This window comes from Lepisosteus oculatus, chromosome 4 (assembly GCF_040954835.1).
Source record: "Lepisosteus oculatus isolate fLepOcu1 chromosome 4, fLepOcu1.hap2, whole genome shotgun sequence".
Classification (NCBI taxonomy): Eukaryota; Metazoa; Chordata; class Actinopteri; order Semionotiformes; family Lepisosteidae; genus Lepisosteus; species Lepisosteus oculatus.
In genome coordinates, this window is record NC_090699.1 from 10,040,177 (window position 1) to 10,056,029 (window position 15,853).

General features: G+C 45.6%; 1 protein-coding gene across 1 annotated transcript; it reads right to left on the reverse strand.

The window, feature by feature from the left end:
- Positions 1 to 4,206: 4,206 nt before the first annotated feature.
- LOC107077259 (putative ferric-chelate reductase 1) lies at positions 4,207 to 14,915 on the reverse strand. The gene is made up of 15 exons (XM_069188260.1): positions 14,826 to 14,915; positions 13,773 to 13,994; positions 12,646 to 12,782; positions 12,113 to 12,210; positions 11,033 to 11,138; positions 10,411 to 10,626; positions 9,510 to 9,602; positions 8,921 to 9,044; positions 8,448 to 8,519; positions 8,111 to 8,208; positions 7,398 to 7,595; positions 6,783 to 6,875; positions 5,992 to 6,133; positions 4,994 to 5,095; positions 4,207 to 4,487 (listed from the first exon to the last, which is right to left on the reverse strand). The coding sequence occupies exons 2-15, from the start codon at positions 13,990 to 13,992 to the stop codon at positions 4,441 to 4,443; spliced, it is 1,746 nt and encodes a 581-aa protein (XP_069044361.1). The 5' UTR covers positions 13,993 to 13,994; positions 14,826 to 14,915; the 3' UTR covers positions 4,207 to 4,440.
- Between the last annotated feature and the right edge of the window lie 938 nt (positions 14,916 to 15,853).

Below are 15,853 nucleotides of genomic sequence, written 5' to 3' on the forward strand. Positions count from 1 at the left end.
TAAATCACGTCCTATAATCCTCCGAGCCACTCCAACACCCTCTCTTGTGCCAGGGGATGCATACCATGTGCGACAGGGAAGGATGGGACTTAGAGGTGCTGTTCTTCCGACGGGTGGGCTACACGTGCCGACCTCCTCCGGAAATGTAGCAAGCAACTGTTGAAAAAACATTAAAATAACAGAATTCGGGTGATGGTGAAAGAAGAGCTGTTTGTTGGTGTGCACACGGGAGAGCAGCTTGCAAAAGCCAGTCTCTCTGATAGACGGTGCTTAGCGCTTTTTATACACAGTAACAGACAAACTTCCTACTTTTAACATAGATGACCTAATCCCTAAAATGAACCACCAGTTTTTTTAGTCCAGCTGGGGTAGCGGAAAACTACTCCTTATTAAGACTTTCGTTATTGCTTACTTTTGCAAAACACGACATCCGACTCCCCTTTTTACTACATTCAAGATATGAGCTGTACTTTTCCACTGACCTATAGATGCCCCCTGGTACGTCTTCCTCTTTCCCAGGGTTAGAAGCAGTTAGGAAGCTAAAAGACAAGCAGTTTGTTAGCTTTCATAAAATGTATAACATTCCTTCACTGCTCTTCCCCTTGAGTCCGCCCCAGGTGTTGAAATCCATGTTACGAAAGTCCAGCAAACGCATTAAAATACCGAACACACCGAGTTGGACCGCTGGAGGGGAAACTCTTTTTGTGCCGCCATCCTCGAAGGGAAATTGATAGCCTCCACCGTACCTCCGACCCACCGATTTATTTTAAGAGACCCATTTTGCCAGCTGGCACGGAACAAAAACAAGCAGGAGAGGAAGTAAGCACTGCAGCGCAGTGGTGAGCGTGCCGACTCGTAGCACTGGGGCCCTGGCTTCAATTCCTCGCGGGCTGTGTGGAGTTTGCATGTTCTCCCCCGAATTTCAGCATAGCCTGCTGCAACCATGGCTGCTGGTGCTGCTGTCCATGCCATTGTGCGTCTGTGTTGGCCCACCAGGCAGATACATCTGTTCTGACCAGACTATCCTATTCTACTCCCCACATGTCCAGATGGCACCCAGGCTGCCATGGATCCAAGAGGGACATCGTGGATATAGCTATTGTTTAGGAGGAATTTACTGATCTACAGAGATCTGACATACAGAAGACATGATGGATGGATTATTACTCTTATTCATTTATTTCTTTTTTTAATTGCATAATGTTAGCATGCCCAAAGGGGTTGGCCAGTCAGTTGACCTTGGAAACCTAGAGGTTTTTTTTCCTCCTTACTCAGGAGATTTTGGTTCCACTCCTCCATTGCCTTCTGGTCTTTTCGGTTCTGTATTCACAAAATGTATGGTTACTGGCATTGTTAAGTGCTTTGGGGCAACCTTGTTGTGATCAGCACTATATAAAAATACATTTCATTGAATTGAACTTACACGGGCTTCCTCTCACACTCCAAAAACACGCTCTTTAAGTCGGAAAATGGGTTCGTTGGCTTTTGGGGAATATCAGCCCTGCGTGAGTGTGTGTGCACATCTATGTGTCCCCCTGAGGGGGAACTGGCGTTCCAGCCAGGCTGAACCCTGCCTTGTGCCCAATGCTTGCTGGGATAGGCACCATGCAGCCTCCCCACAACCCTGTCCTGGACAAAACCGCTGGAAGAGGAGGAATAGCTTAAACCAGAGGAGATTTCATTTTCCTGCCTGGTTTTATATTCGCTCGTGCAGCGACTGCAACTCGGTCTGGAAGAGCGTGCTGTACTTCGCTCCTCAAACAGCACCGTCATCTCGCGTGCCAGCATACAACAAACAGGGCCGTGACGAACGAAACCGGAGCAGGAAAGCATGCCTGGGGGAAAGGGGCTGCGTGAGGCTTCCTAGATACCAGCCGTCCCTCTTTCAGGAGATTTGCATGTGGGAGAAGCTGTGGGAGAGATCCGTAACCGCTGGAAAGAAGGCACTGTGTACCAAGGGGTTACTCACACAGAGCTCACGCCAGAATCTGGCAGGCTGCTGGTAAAATGCCAAACCACCAGCAGCATCAACTGAATTTCATTCCCCTCCCCTCGTCAGAGGCACCTTGACTTTCTCCAACCATGAATAGTCCGCAAAAGTGTACACACTGGAGACAGGGGTAGGATCTCTGCCCTGGGCCTATACAGCACTCGGACTGCTTGAGAAGCCTCTTGCACTTTGTTTTCATGGGGGGGGGGGTTTGTGCACACCCCGATTATAAAAACAAGATCAAGCTGGCACAAAAGGCCTACCGCTAAAACATATACATTGTGTGCAGTATTGTGTATATGTAGTGCAAACTTCATTAAAAAAAGGCAGTTGCGGAAGTTGATGTGTCTTACCAATGGTAGAAAATGTGCAAAAGTGACTACAGTTCAGCACCATTTCCACATAGGAACCTGGGTGCTAGCTTAAGGGGGTTGTGGGGTTTATTTGTGCAGTACTTTCTTTGATGAGAGCAGGGAAGTACAGTGAAAGTTAATTGAGCAGGTGGACTGGTGACACTGTGCTCATCCACTATGTCACAGCATGAAGGCCCTGCATTCAATTCCAAAATGAGGACAACTGGGTGGAGAGTAGTGGACTTGGAAGCAGGAGGTTGAGGGTTCAAATCCCTAGTGAGACAGCTAGCCATTTATATGCTCAAGGGAGAAGCTTAACCTGAAGTCTTCTCACCGAATAGCCAGTAGTATAAATGGGTACACAAGGTAAATATCCAGTGTCAGAGATTAGGCTACAAGCAGATGGTTAGGAATTTTAACAAGTCGGGACCAGAATGGAGCAAAGCCTGAAGAGGGTTCACTAGCATTCAAACACTGTACCCGCTGTGCTGGGGGCAGACTGGGGTGAAGGTAAGCTCATCACCCCTGTCCGTGTGGTTCTCGTCAAGAGTGAGCTTCTGGAGCCACACGACTGAACACTACAGCTACACTGGCTCTTGGCCTCCCACTGGCAACTGGACCCATGATTACACTTCTTGCAAGATCTGCCTTCTGAAAATTAAGCACTTTGACATGATTTCCAAAAGCCCTCTGGAAGATCATGGTGGTCACTGTGCCAATTCAAGGACTCCACTACTTCAGAAACTTCTCACCACGTCAACCAGGATGTTATCCTATTGACACTTTTCAAAGAACGCAGTACTGTTGTGCTATTTACATAGCACCCATCCCTTTTTTAGGTGAGGCAATGGCTGAGGCTAGGAACAACATTGTTATAGAAACAAGGCATCTCAGGCTCAGCAGGAACACACCTTGCCTGTACAGCTCATCTTTGCAAGATGAGAAAAGATACCTGGAATGTGAGACATTATCCCTTAAACCACAAGATCCAATTATGCTTTTGTTTTTCCCTTTTAGTGCAGCACAACCAGAAGCAGAGATCTTGCACCCTCTAGCATCCGCAAAAGGGAAGCTCTGTGGCTGTTCATGAAGACGGACACGGACTGTACTTTCTGGAGCTCAGATCTACTGCCACTCTATTCCACCAGCACAGACATCATGACCCCTTCCTTTACCCAATCAAGGGTTTAATTGGCTAACAGCTCAGGTGTGTGGGTGTCCTCTCTTGGATCAGGATTAGTAACTTATGATGCCCAGCTGAGCAGTGAAGGGTTGAGTAAAAAAAAAAACCCTCAATCATGACAGTACTAAAACTTAAAAAGGCATTTCATATAGGACATCTTGCAAGAGTTTGGTGTGCATATAACCTGTTGGAGAACAGGTGACATTTTAAATCAAGATAACCCCCCCCACAAAATTGTCAATTCACACCTGTACATGGGATGCAGTCCTTTGACCGCTCATGGACAATTCTGCAATACTGTAGCCCCTTGGGCCAGCAGGTATTGCCTGTTCCAGCTGGGTGTGCCACAGCCCTGGACATCTGTACAAACAAGAACCCCACACTGCAGGTCACGTACAGTTTAATGCGAGTAAAAGGAGTATCCCAGCTTTTGTCTAAAGGGGCTAGATTCAGTGTGAGGAGGGTGGTGAAGACTTTACCCAACACTAGGTTTTGGGATCATTCATAACACTGATCCTTGACATGGGCACATCCAAACTAATACCCCTACTCGGGATTTACCTAGACTGCACTTATAGATACAAGTCTATAAAGAAACTAATTCTTAAAGAGCACAGAGAATCTGGTTTCCCCCCCTACCCATCTAGGAATCTTCATTACCCATGGCAAACAAGAGTAAATTATGTTGAGGTGGTTTATTAATAACAGTTAAACTTTTAGAACAATTCAGGCATGGGAACAAACCATGGCAACATACTTAAAACATTCGTGGCATACTTCAAGACCACTTGAAGATTACTCTTCCCAAAAAAAAAAAAATCAACCCACAGCAAACGGAGTTCTGGCAAATGCACTTAATTCAGCTGTAGATTCTCCTTGATTGGTCCAGGCCCTCGAAAGTCCAAGCATAAGCTTTAGTACAGCATCCCAGTGGTCAGCCATGCAACCAGGATCAACACCCCTGTAGGGACCAGACGAATTATGGGTTTCACAGAAAGCATTGCGATCAAAGCTCACAAGGACTACGTAGGAGATGAGAAGGAACAGGCAATGCCCACCAATCTCTTCACAATTGTGTTACTCCAATTCCAAAGCTTCTAAAATTTGCCAACATAACTTGCAGCTTGAACAAATTAGATTTCAGTATAAACAGTCTATAGTGAACCGTGCAAAGGGAGGCTGCACTACTCTGGACTGCAGGTAATATGATCCATGTGCGGCACATAACCAAAAGCAGGTTCTCATTTCATAGCGCTTCCCGACTTTCCTCAAGAGCCCCTTGAGCTTGGGAAGATGAGATGGCTGCAGGGAGGCAAGATGGCCACCACCTCCCCCACCTTCACAGACAGAACAAACTTGGGATTCCCCCCCCCCCCCCAAGATCTCGAGATGGGATTGGCCGAAAGGCTGACATGGCTCTGGAAAGGGACTCTTTGCTTCAGCTCCACACAGGGTGCAAGAGCTTACCGTGTTCCATAGTGAGGGAGTGGCCGCTCGCTCCTGAAGGGAATCGCAGCACATCCACAGCCTCGGCGCTACGAGCTCGGATATCTGGCACATCAAGTGTCCCTGGGGAAAACAAACTCAAAACATAGACCATAGAAGCTACCAGCAAAATGTAATCACACAGTTGTGAATTAAAAATCAGTGTCCCCATTTTGTCAAGTCTATCATTAAACAGCCATCAGTTTACTAACCATTTTAGGCAGTTCAGGGTTGCAGAAGTGGAGCCTATGCTAGCAAGCACCGGGCACAAGGTGGAGATACACCCCCAGATCCATCAGTCCATCTCGCACACCAAGTAAGCGAGCCAGCAATCACTCACACCAGACCCAAATTCACCAACCAGCAAGTCCTTGGGTATTAGGTGGAAACCAGAGCACTCGGCAAAAACCAATGCAAACCCAAGTTCAGCCTTGTGAGGCAGCAATGCCATCCACTGCACCAGCATGCTTCCCAGTCAGAAGCTTAGAACGAATTAAGATTAAGCTTGAAGGTCCCCCCTCATTCACACAACCAGGAGTGGTTGGACTCCAGCCGTTGCTTACTCATGCCAATAATGAATGGAACCTGATAGATGCTTGTCACACGCATTACCTGACTAAAACAGTTCTTAAACTACTAGAGGAGTCAGGGTCCTCATCTAGGACAGGGGGCTCCAAAATTGTTTTGGATTTGTTCCAACTTCCTAAAAATCAACCAGGGTTGGTGTCCTTCAGAGCCGACTCGTGAAAGTGCTTTTCTACACAAGTCCCGTTCCCCATAGGACACCATTTGAGCCTAGTTAAATTACATAGCAGAGCTCAGGCGGGACAGAAATTGGAAGACATCGGCCCTCCCAGGTCTAGGATTGTGTCCCATAAACAACCACACTGAAGCTCTTCAAGTGCTCAGGTTATAGCACGCATTAGAATATGGGCTCCCTAAGGTACTTCCAGACCACAGAAGAACACATGAAACCTCACCTCCCCTGTGATCCCCTACAGCGAGGAGGATAAAGAAATCCCTATTAACTGCCCGCCGCCGCCGAGTGCCAAGGCTCTTCACGATGAAGGTGCACTGAATGACATCCTCGTCCACGGCGCCTTTAACAGACGCGATGTTGTTCTGGAAGGACAGAGGGGAAGCTCGTCATGGGCTGAACGGCTTTCAACTGTGAGTCATCTTAAGGCACAAGTCTGTTTGTGTAATCGGGTAGTCAGTAAATAATTGATCCCAGGACATCATCCAGACCTTTCATGAAAGAAAGCAGGGTATTGGCTTCAATGACAGCAGGGTTGGGGGGGTGGGGGAATTGTGTCCCACACTCACCACCCTTTGGTTATAGAGCCTCTTGCATTTAGTTTGAGACGCACTTTAATGTAGTGCCCGCTTGAGTTACTGCTCATTCAGAGCAATGAGCTCATTGTCAAGGCACTGCAAGTCCTTGACAATGCACATTGAATTCCAGCTCTGCCACATTTCACACAAACCATCCTAAAATGTGGGAGCGCACACTCCAGATCTAATGCATTTGGTGCCGGTCTTGGCTTCAATGTAACCTGAACATTGGCCAAACATGATGCACTTCTGCAAACTTGAGGACTAGTGTATGCTTGACCAGTGTGGCTTGACATTGCATCTTGAATGATTTTTAGATCAAAAAACACTCAAGGGTCAATACTCTGGAGCACCAGCTCCCTCCAATACACAAGTTGTCCCCCACCCTTTACCATCAGGGTGATAATAAATATGATCTTCATTGCTGGGGACTTGCCTGGCTTTTCTCCGTCAGGACTGACCCATTGTAACTGGCGCAGAGGAACCCGAACGTGGAGTTCTCCTCACGAGTGCACACAAACGCAGTTCCCTGCGGAGCCACAGGAAAACCCCCATCATTGATGAGACTCCCCCACATTGCTTTCCTCCTGGAAACAGTGAAACCCTCAAAAAGGATAACTCAACCATTTACAACACTAACAGGCAATGTAGAAGGTGAAAAACATCTTTCAAAAGACATTTACTGTGTTGAGCTTTTTTTGACTTAAGATTGAAAAAATTTCAGATCAGATTTGGCTTCATAGGCAGTTCTTTAGAAGGGCCTGAAACATGATAGTTTGTAGAATGATGGTTCAGTGAGATAGTTGGATCCACACCAAATGAAATTAATAAAAATCTAAAGACCTCCTTTCGATATCAAAGAGTATTGATTTATAGGAGTCCTTATGCCAAGGTCCAAATCCAATTTCTTGATATCGAGTTTCCATAATGGGATGCAGACCTTTTCAAAATCTTGGTCATTTAGAAATCGGACAGTCCTTGTAACCCATAATCCAGCAGTCCCTCTATACCAAGACAGCCAGCAGAGGACCAGCTCTGGAGGGGCTCTTACCGTCTGATTGTCTGCAGATAAGATAGCAGCGATGTAGCCCCCAGACAGGCCCTGAAGCTCAAAGAAGATGTCATCGGCTTGGTCAGGAAGGTAGGCAGTGGACACAAAGAGACAGTTGCCCATATTGGCTGGATCACAACCTTTCGGCACTGCCAGGCAGGTCTTAGTCTGTTGGCAGCCATCACTGGTGATGGACCCCTAGGAATGAAGAGCAATCAGTGGTTGAAGGGATCCCAGTCTCATGCTCATACAGGTCATGGTGCTGAAGAGATGCTCAATGTGGTTCATTGAGAAAGGAGAGCCCTTCGGTATGGCTGACTAGTGATTGATCAATGACCTGCAACTAATCTTCATTTGAACCCACCAATAGAAGTCTCTATTATATAGCAGAAAGGAGTTGAACTGGAATTGTTTCACAAGGTCAAAGTAGCAGTTGATGTTGAGGGAATGGGACCTCTAGCCCATACTAAAGGAAAACTGGTCAAACAGATGAATTATATTTGATTGGCTATTTAAGTTGTGCAGTACTAGTATTCATCTTGGTAAGACAGTAGGATCTGGAATTAAAAGACCAAAAAGGTAAAATGTATAGACCAAGAAATGTACACCAAGTGTAATGTTAATGCACAATTAACTGCTTAGCTTTCTAGTACCACAAATACTTTAGAAGTCTACAGATCCGAGTCATTTCAGCTACTAATGGGTTAACTTACAGTAAAGTTGCCAATTGTAGTTGAATGAACAGCAGTTGAGGGTGGTGTAGTGCTGAAGAAAGCTGACGAGGTGCTGGAAACCGGAACGCTGGTCAATTCTGTAAACACCGACAGCAGGTTTAAGGACGATTGCAAGAGTCGACAAAAAAAAAAAAACTTTAGTTCCCAATGACTAACATATGGCCAAAGAAAAAGAAAGCTATCCCCTACAACTTTAGCATAACCACCAGTAGATCAGGTGGATTTCTTCACAATCCCCATTATGCAATGGATCAGAAACGTGCCAAACTGCGATGGAATGGGAATTCACAGTGGTGGCGGCAGTGGGATGGCTTACCATGGAACGCGAACTGCAGAAGATCCACTGTGACATTCGTGGTGAGCTGTACGTCGGGATCACCAAGCGTTCCTGCAAGTTCACAGTAAATTAACTTTCACTGCCTGATTGAGACGTCGCGCAATAACCCCTTTCCCCTTACTACACAAAAAGTCATCCATTAGAGCCATTAGAGAACACATCCAGTCTCATAACATGCATGCTGCAGGAGATGCACTTAATTTAATGGTCACAATGGTTTTAACCATCGCAAATCACAGTGTACTTTGTGGGGCAGAATCTATAAAGGAGTCAGATGCACATTAAGTCTTGATGGAACTACCTTTAAGAAACAGAAAAAGGAGCCAACTTGATTCCAATACCTTTCCAAGCTTCATCCATGAACTGTGCCCCCTACACTAATTACTAAACAGGCAAGCTGGGGCAAATGTCCCCATTTGAGGGTGGAATCAGCCAGAATACTCACAACTCACCATTTGCAAACATCCCAACAGCCAAAGAGACAACTCCGCTTTTGTGTTCCAGGAGATCTCGCACGATGAAGGAGCACTTAATGAGGTCATCTTCCACAGAACCTTTAATGGTATCAACACCCGCCTGCAAAGCAAAAGCAGTTAAGGTCAGTGGATCCTCTGCTTCTAGGAGAAGAAGGACTGATCAAGGGATATAATCTACATTTAATTCACAATACGGACAAAACACCAGATAGATTCTCTTCAAAATATGGGGGTTCAATGCAGTTTCTAAAACTGATCAGTGCTTTGTCAGCATCTTTGAATCAAATCTTTCCACCAGTGGACAAACTGAATTAAGTTACAGTACATTCTTGTAACTGGAGGTTGGCTCAATGGATTAAGTAATACTTGGCCATCTCAGACTAACATAACTGGAAATGTCAGGGTTCCACACTTGTAAAGTCGTGTCTTGACATAATTGAGAGGCTCTTATTCCCCATATGAAACTGATCAAGACCATCTGGATGGTCCCAAGTTTCTCCTAGCATCATCTTCAGGAAGTGCCTCTAGATTAGAGCTCTAGATCTGTGGAAACCCAGGGACCTACCTCAGCCTTCTCCTGCAGGGAGGACCCATCAAACGCGGCATGCACGAACCAGAAGGTGGCGTTCTCAGGCTGGGCACACACAAAGGCATCTCCCTACAACAGAGGGGCAAAAATGAGCAGGGAGCTGGAGGAACCATTATGTTGGGACTTTGATTAACAAGAAAGAACAGGACAAGGTTCTTCCTGAGGTTTTAAAATGCACACAAAGTCAAGACTTTTAGAAATATTACAAAGCAGTTGCTATAATTCTTCAAATCTTTCATCTAGGAAAGTTTTGGGGGGCATAAAAGCCAAGCAGATTGAAATACACAAGTTGGTAGAGGAGCCTCATTGAAAAACATTGAGTTGGAAATTAAGCACCTTTCATATCTACCCAACTAGATCTTTACCACATGATGCTTTTGATAAATGGGTAGAGGTACATTGTTCATTTCCAATTTCTTACAAGACTGAGTCATCATTGATCTTTTCTTCCCCAAATTCACCCCAAGCAGAAGCAAGGCTCAGCCATGGTGAGAGATTGCTTACTCCTGTAATGAGACCAAGACCACATTCTTCTCAATTTCCCCTGGTATCTACCGGTCATGGCCTCCTGTAAAACCCCCATCTACAAACTGGCTTCATCACTGTTTTTGTCCTCACTGACAGCTGGTGTGAGGGGTGTACTAGAGCACGGTGGCTGCCATTGCATCATCCAGGTGGAGGCAACACATTGGCGGCAGTAGTGGGATTCCCCATGAGCTGTAAAATTGCTTTGAGTGGAGTGTCCAGAAAAGTGCCATATAAGTGCAAGCAATTCTTATAGTAAGTTAAGTCAGCATTAAGAATTTTAAAGATGTAGCCTGTAATTGGCTTTCAGTGCTTTGAGGGTGTCATTAAAGTCAGAAAGTGAGTGCTGAACAGGGTAGAAACATGCCGTGCTGAGGTTGCCAGGTAGCCCGATGATGGCGATGTAACCGCTGGAGTTGCCTTGGAGCTCGATAAAGACGCCGCCGCGTCCTGCTGGGTCCGCTGTGGCGGACGCAAAGAGGCAGTCTCCATCGGAGGCCGGGTCACAGCCTGAAGGAAGCTCAAAGCAGGATTTAGTCCGTCCACAGCTGTCCCTGGTAATGGGTGCCTTTAAAACAAGGGACAAGACGTATGAGCATGAACACGTCTCGGTTCTGGTTATGCAGCTACAGGGTATTCTAGCAGACAATGCCCATCTCCATATTCAGTCCTCAACATGGAGACGCTGTCATACCAAAGACTCCAATATTCCAAGAAAATCATGAATAGTGAACAGGGAATTCAAGACTTCCTGTCCTTACTTAGGGAGACAAGGGTCTATATTTATTAGACCAACAACTCAACCTAAATGGATTGTAAATGGATGTTTTAGAGAACCCTTAAATGTGCAGGGTGCTTGGGAGGAGACGCACATACACACCTGACTCCATTCCCCCCCCCCCCAAGGTCAACTACCTGCAAATCTGATCTAGATGACCTATCCCCCACAATCACCCCCTCTTCCCTTTACATACAGTTAGGGTTCCAAATATGGTTGAAGGAGCAAGAGTCGCTTCTTCCCGAACTGGCGAGCTTTTCACATCTTCCCAAAACACGCCCAACACCTTCACAAATGTTGCCCTGGAAAAATAAAGATGGAGAAAAACCCTGGATGTTTAGGATTTCCAGGAAAGACTGCTGAAGAATGAACCCTGATCCATTTTCATACAGCATTAACAGGGCAAGTAGCAGAAACATTCTTCCTTTTACAGTGCATCCCTGAAGCCTGCCTGCACACATGCATTGACAAGACTAGATCTCTCATCTACAAGGGCAAGCGGTAAAAAACTTTCTTCAGCTCAAGAATGCACAGTGAGCTGGGAGACTGTGACGGAACAGGGATCAGTGGTTTTACAAGACTTCTTTCATACTGAAAGCATATAGAGTACAATAATGGTCAATTGAGGCTATGGAAAGGAGACTTGATAGGTCTGGCACTGGGTCATGTGACAGATGAACAATAAGACTGTTATAGATTGCCAATTCCTCTCACCTGGTATTTCAGAAATAGAAATTGAGGAAGCCTTTTTAAGAGATTAAGCAGTTTATATTCTGTGGAAGGTTTTGCAGGAGAATGTACTCGTGTCCCACTCCATGTTCAAGGTTATAGTTTTTAGTATTTAATGTATATGGGACACTTGCATTACAGGTGTGTAACCCAACACAAATAATTCATACCCTGTTAAAGCATAACAGACTTGATAAAACCCAATAGAAATTGAACTGCTCCCAATCAAGTTAAAGTTGAATTATCAACCTTAAACCAGAGGTAAGCCACCTGATAACTAAATTGACCATACTGTCAGTTTATATACAGTATAGTCTTGTATAAGACATCTTTAGCAGTCCGTTTGATCCTTCTGGATGCTGCGAGTTCTATAAAAGCTCAGTCATCTCTTGCCCCTCCAGTGAAGTGTTTCCTCACAACAAAAGGTACTTTCCCCCGTCTACAGCTCAAAGAAACCCTTGTTTTAAAGGCGAGTAGGGAAGAAGCTCTCTGAAACGCCTGTGAAGGTCAGGTGTTCTGAAGTTAACATGAGGGCAGTAGTCTTCACCTGAATTCAATGTCCCCAAGAGAGCCAGAGGTGGGTGCTGTCCAGGTGACGACAACCAGGGTTTTCATGCTGTCGCTTGCCTGAGTCACAGTAGAATTCTGGGAGGGGAAAAAAGTCCTTAAAAATGGAGAAACCATTTCACAGCAGTCCCTAGAGAGATGTCCCTGTGGGACTGGGAGGACAGCTGGAGAGCAGAGGACACCAAATATTACAACCCTACTGTGGGAGGAGGGAGAAGGATGGGACACGAGCTGTGGGGCCACGAGCTTGGAAACCACACAAAACCACTCTTCCTGGAAAGGATAATGGCAAATCAGAGCCTTTACCAGAAGAGTCATGGGGAAAAGCTGGGACTGAAAACCCAATTCTGGCTACTTTCCTTGGATGGGATGCCATCCCTTGCACAGCTATGGATAAGAACTTAAAGTCCCATCAAACAGCCAACAGATCAACACAAAGGAACCAGAACAGCTTCCCCACAAGCACAAACAAACTGCTTTCGAGTCCCGAGATTGGTCTGGAACACAACCTACCATCATGCCACCGCAAGCAATCAGCCGACTGGTTGCAGAATCAGTCACAGTGAAGGACCCAACAGAATCGTTTCCCCCGACCTCCTGAGCCTGAAGGAGGAATCCCTGGAAACTGTCTGGACTCCCACGCAGACTCACTGTTAAGAGGGAGAGAAAGGGTCATAGCACAAAAACAATTACAAATTCCCCCCCCACCCCATTAACTCATCATACACATTCTTCAGAAGTGCTCCCCCCCAGTTTGTCATCTCCTTTCGACAGGCCATCCCACCCCTGAAGTAAGTCCTCGAAGTACCAATAATAAAACTGATCGGATTAGCCAAATCTAAACCATTTTGTTGGTTGGGATATTGCTTTTCTCAGATGGAAAGACACGAATGAGCTGTGACAGTCCAGCAGGTTTTGTACTGTAGTTTGCCATTACATTTCTAAAGGTCTGAAATTACTTAATGATCAATTGAAAAGTTAAGTGAATTTTGGACCTAGCCAGCAGGAATATCACCCTGGAACAACTGCAGGGTGTGCAGTTGAGTCTGGTCAGTAACTGGATGGGAGACTTCTGGGAAAGCTAAGGGTGCTGCTGGAAGAGGTGTTAGTGGGGCCAGTAGGGGGCGCTCACCCTGCAGTCTGTAAGAGTGTTAATGCCCCAGTACAGTGACAGGGACACTATACTATATAAACAATAGTGTTCCTTGGATGAGACTTAAAACAGAGGTCCTGACTCTCTGTAGTCATTAAAAATCCCAGGGTGTTTCTTCCTGGCCAAGTTTCCCCCTGGTCTTTACCAATCATGGCCTCCTAATAACCTCCCCTCTCTGGACTGGCTTCATCACTCTGCTCTCCTCCCAACTGAGAGCACTAGAGCATCATCCAGGTGGGGCTGCACACTGGTGGTGGTGGGATTCCCCATTACCTGTAAAGTGCTTTGAGTGGAGTATCCAGAAGCTCTTATTTAGGCAGTGAAAAACAATTAGACTGCACTTACCAACTCTCCACCCCTCTGACAAAACAGATCAGCAGTAAAGCTAGCTCCCAACTCCTTCAATGCATTCCCCACAGATCCTGCATGGCCAGGATAGATCATTTGAAGGGTGTTCTCTAGGACACCACATGCATCCTGTCCTCACCTGTGATCTGATCTCCTGGCTTGTAAGTAGCTGGATAGGCCGTCACGGTGTAAGGCGCAGCTGTGGTCTGGGCGGAGGTTGAGTTGTGCCAAAGCCTCATGGGATCACACAGAGATGGGGGCGACCCAGTGCTGAATCCCATCACACCCAAATGGACAGAACTCCCAAGCAGGAGGAGTGCGAGACAGACTGCTGCATCCATCTCAATGAAGCTCGGCATCACTGTCAAGGAAGGAAGTGTTCTCTATGTTCACTTCCTGGCAGAAGGATTAAACTCAAAAGGGAAGGGCAAACTTCCCTAGGCAGGTAGAACACCAGAAGCTCAGAGCTCACACAAAGGACATCACATAAGGGTTACAGGCAAGGAGAAGCCTTGTGATCTGTTTGTTAGTTTATTGAATCTCATTCAGCCAGCACCTTGCAAGAAGCCAATGAATCCATTTCAATCGCATAACTTGTTCCAGACACCACTTCTCCACATTAGCTCATCCTCATTTTTTGAGGAACCACAGCAAATGGACACAGGACTCCTGTGCCAACCTGATCAAAGCCGAGGGTATCAGCCATCACAGCTCCAGAGACGAGGACCACTGAGGCACACCCACACTGCCAGCCCAAGTCCAAGCCCCTCAGGTACGCACCATCCAGTTGCACCTTGTGCAGTGCAATCAGGGCACCCCATATTACCATATCCTAAAAACCACATTTTTTAAGCAAAATACTAATGATTTTAAATAACTATGGAACTATGCCATGTGACACATACACCCAAAAAGTCTAGCTCATTACAGTTTAAGTAGGTCTTGACAGACATTTTGAAGGAAAAAAACAGGCACCAGGCAATTGTGCATATTTTAAGACCAATCAAGAAAACACATTAAATTCATCTTGTAAATCAGACAGGCCTCATATTTAATAAACATCATTTTCTTTGAAAAACTACACAAATTACCCATCAATAAAACAAAAACACAAAAACTAAACAAATCCCTTCCCATCAGCCATCAGAGAGGACTACACAAACAAAGACATGAAAACCAGTCACAAATTTACCTTCAAAGACATTCGTCTCACACCTGTTTTCCTCCTATAAAAAATGGTGGCTATGCTTCTGAGCTTTATAGCGTTAGTGGTTTCAGTTGAACAAATTTCACCTGTTGATGATTTGATTGTCAATTAGCAACCATCTTGGCTCCATTTTAATTTCAGTAGGAGCCTTGAGCCAAGATGGCTGCCAGGTACAGAAGCCTGTCATGGCCAAAAGGCATGGATCTTTGGAGAAAGCACACTCTGCACTTTACATCAAAGAGACCAAGAAAAATAATAGGGATATTGTCCATTGTCTCTGTTTGATTAAATATGCCTGTCAAGCAAACCCAATCAACCCCATCAACCCCAATTTAGGTTTATGTTTATGAATCCCTGATGGAAAAGTAAGATCAGAAGACAAATGATCCAAAATGGTATTTAAACTGATGTTATGTGATATCCTTGTAAATGGACTTGTCTGGTCTCTTTTGAGCATGTTTCTTGATTTAAAATAGGGCTGATTTTCTGCAGTTGGTACAATAGCCTGACAGTGTGGTTGCCTCACTTGAGCTTGATTTTGGTTCGGAGCACTTGCTGTGTGGAGTTTGCATGCTGTCCCCTTGACCACAAAGTTTTCCCTGTGGCCACACTTAGCGATCAAACACCTTCTGTATTAGTTCAACAGGCCATATGGTCTTCCAAACAGCTTCTCCAATGCCATCCATCAATCAATCAAAGCCCACGTTGCACTGTCACTACCTCACTCAACCAACCAACCAACGATGGATCGATCAATCAATCAATCAATCAAAGCCCAGTGCCAGTACACGTTGCACTGTCACTACCTCACTCAACCAACCAACCAACGATTGATCGATCAATCAATCAATCAATCAATCAAAGCCCAGTGCCAGTACACGTTTCACTGACACTACCTCACTCAACCAACCAACCAACGATTGATCGATCAATCAGTCAATCAATCAATCAAAGCCCAGTGCCTGTCACTTCCTCACTCAACCAACCAACCAACAATCAATCAATCAATCAAT

Coding starts and splice junctions, on each gene's coding strand:
- LOC107077259 (XM_069188260.1), bottom strand. CDS start 13,992: ATGCCGAGCTTCATTGAGATGGATGCAGCAGTCTGTCTCGCACTCCTC. Junction 9,603..10,410: donor GCACGGCATGTTTCTACCCT/GTTCAGCACTCA, acceptor CCTCTGTTGTAG/GGAGATGCCTTTGTGTGTGC. Junction 6,134..6,782: donor TCCTGACGGAGAAAAGCCAG/GCAAGTCCCCAG, acceptor CTGTCCTTCCAG/AACAACATCGCGTCTGTTAA.